Source organism: Myotis brandtii, unplaced genomic scaffold, assembly GCF_000412655.1.
Source record: "Myotis brandtii unplaced genomic scaffold, ASM41265v1 scaffold825, whole genome shotgun sequence".
In the NCBI taxonomy this organism is placed as follows: Eukaryota; Metazoa; Chordata; class Mammalia; order Chiroptera; family Vespertilionidae; genus Myotis; species Myotis brandtii.
The window spans coordinates 662,740-663,569 of record NW_005371349.1 but is presented as its reverse complement, the minus strand read 5'-3'; the positions used below and the strand labels follow the sequence as shown (position 1 = coordinate 663,569).

Below are 830 nucleotides of genomic sequence, written 5' to 3'. Positions count from 1 at the left end.
CGCTCCCTGCCACCCCCCCCACCCCCGACTCCGGCCGGATCCCCGCTTCTCCTCCTCCTCTCACCTTGTTCAGTGTGTCCAGAGCCTCCTGCGCGGCCAGCAGGGCCGGCTCCGCCTTGGCCAGGTCCGTTTCACAAGCCTTTTGCTTCTCAGTGACGTTCTGGAAGGAAGCCAGAGAGGAAAGAGCGAGGTGGTGGACCGTCTGGGCGGCGTGCAGGCGGCCCCGGGCAGGGGGTCACCGGATGGGACCAGCCTTTCTCCTCCGGCCTCCTTGGTCGCGGCCCCTCGGCACGCAGGCCTCCCTGGGCCTGCCATGCAGACGAGGCTCAGGATGGAGCTGTGCTTCCATTGGCTCCGGCTTCCAGGCCGCGAGGGAACCTGGGGCCAGCAGACCCCCCTGGGGTGAGGCCTTACTGTCTCTGGGAACATTTCGGAGGTGCCGCTCATTCTCCCTTCCAGAGAGCAAGAGTTTGTTCCGTCACGCACGCATGCACCATTCATTCATTCGTTCACATGTGCGTTCCTTCATTCACTCATACGCACACTCACTCCCGCATTCATTCCTCTGAGTCAGAAAGAGCCTCGGATAGTCCCACAGGCACTTGGTGTCTGTCGATAAGAAACAGGCACACACCCGCCAGCCTGGCTGAGGGATGGAGCATCGAACTATGAACCAGGAGGTCACCGTTCAGTTCCTAGTCAGGGCGCATGCCCGGGTGGTGGCCTCCACCCCAGTGTGGGGGCTGGAAGGAGAAAGCCGATCAATGACACGCTCTCATCATTGATGTTTCCTTCTCTCTCTCCCTCTCCCTTCCTCTCTGCAAAAAAAA

General features: G+C 61.2%; 1 protein-coding gene across 1 annotated transcript in view; it reads right to left on the bottom strand.

The window, feature by feature from the left end:
• The window catches only part of DNAH17 (dynein, axonemal, heavy chain 17), a 76,281-nt gene that overhangs the window by 16,508 nt on the left and 58,943 nt on the right, over positions 1-830 (bottom strand). Inside the window, 1 exon segment of the mRNA XM_014531725.1 lies at positions 65-160. Within this exon segment, the coding sequence (XP_014387211.1) occupies positions 65-160 (96 nt within the window).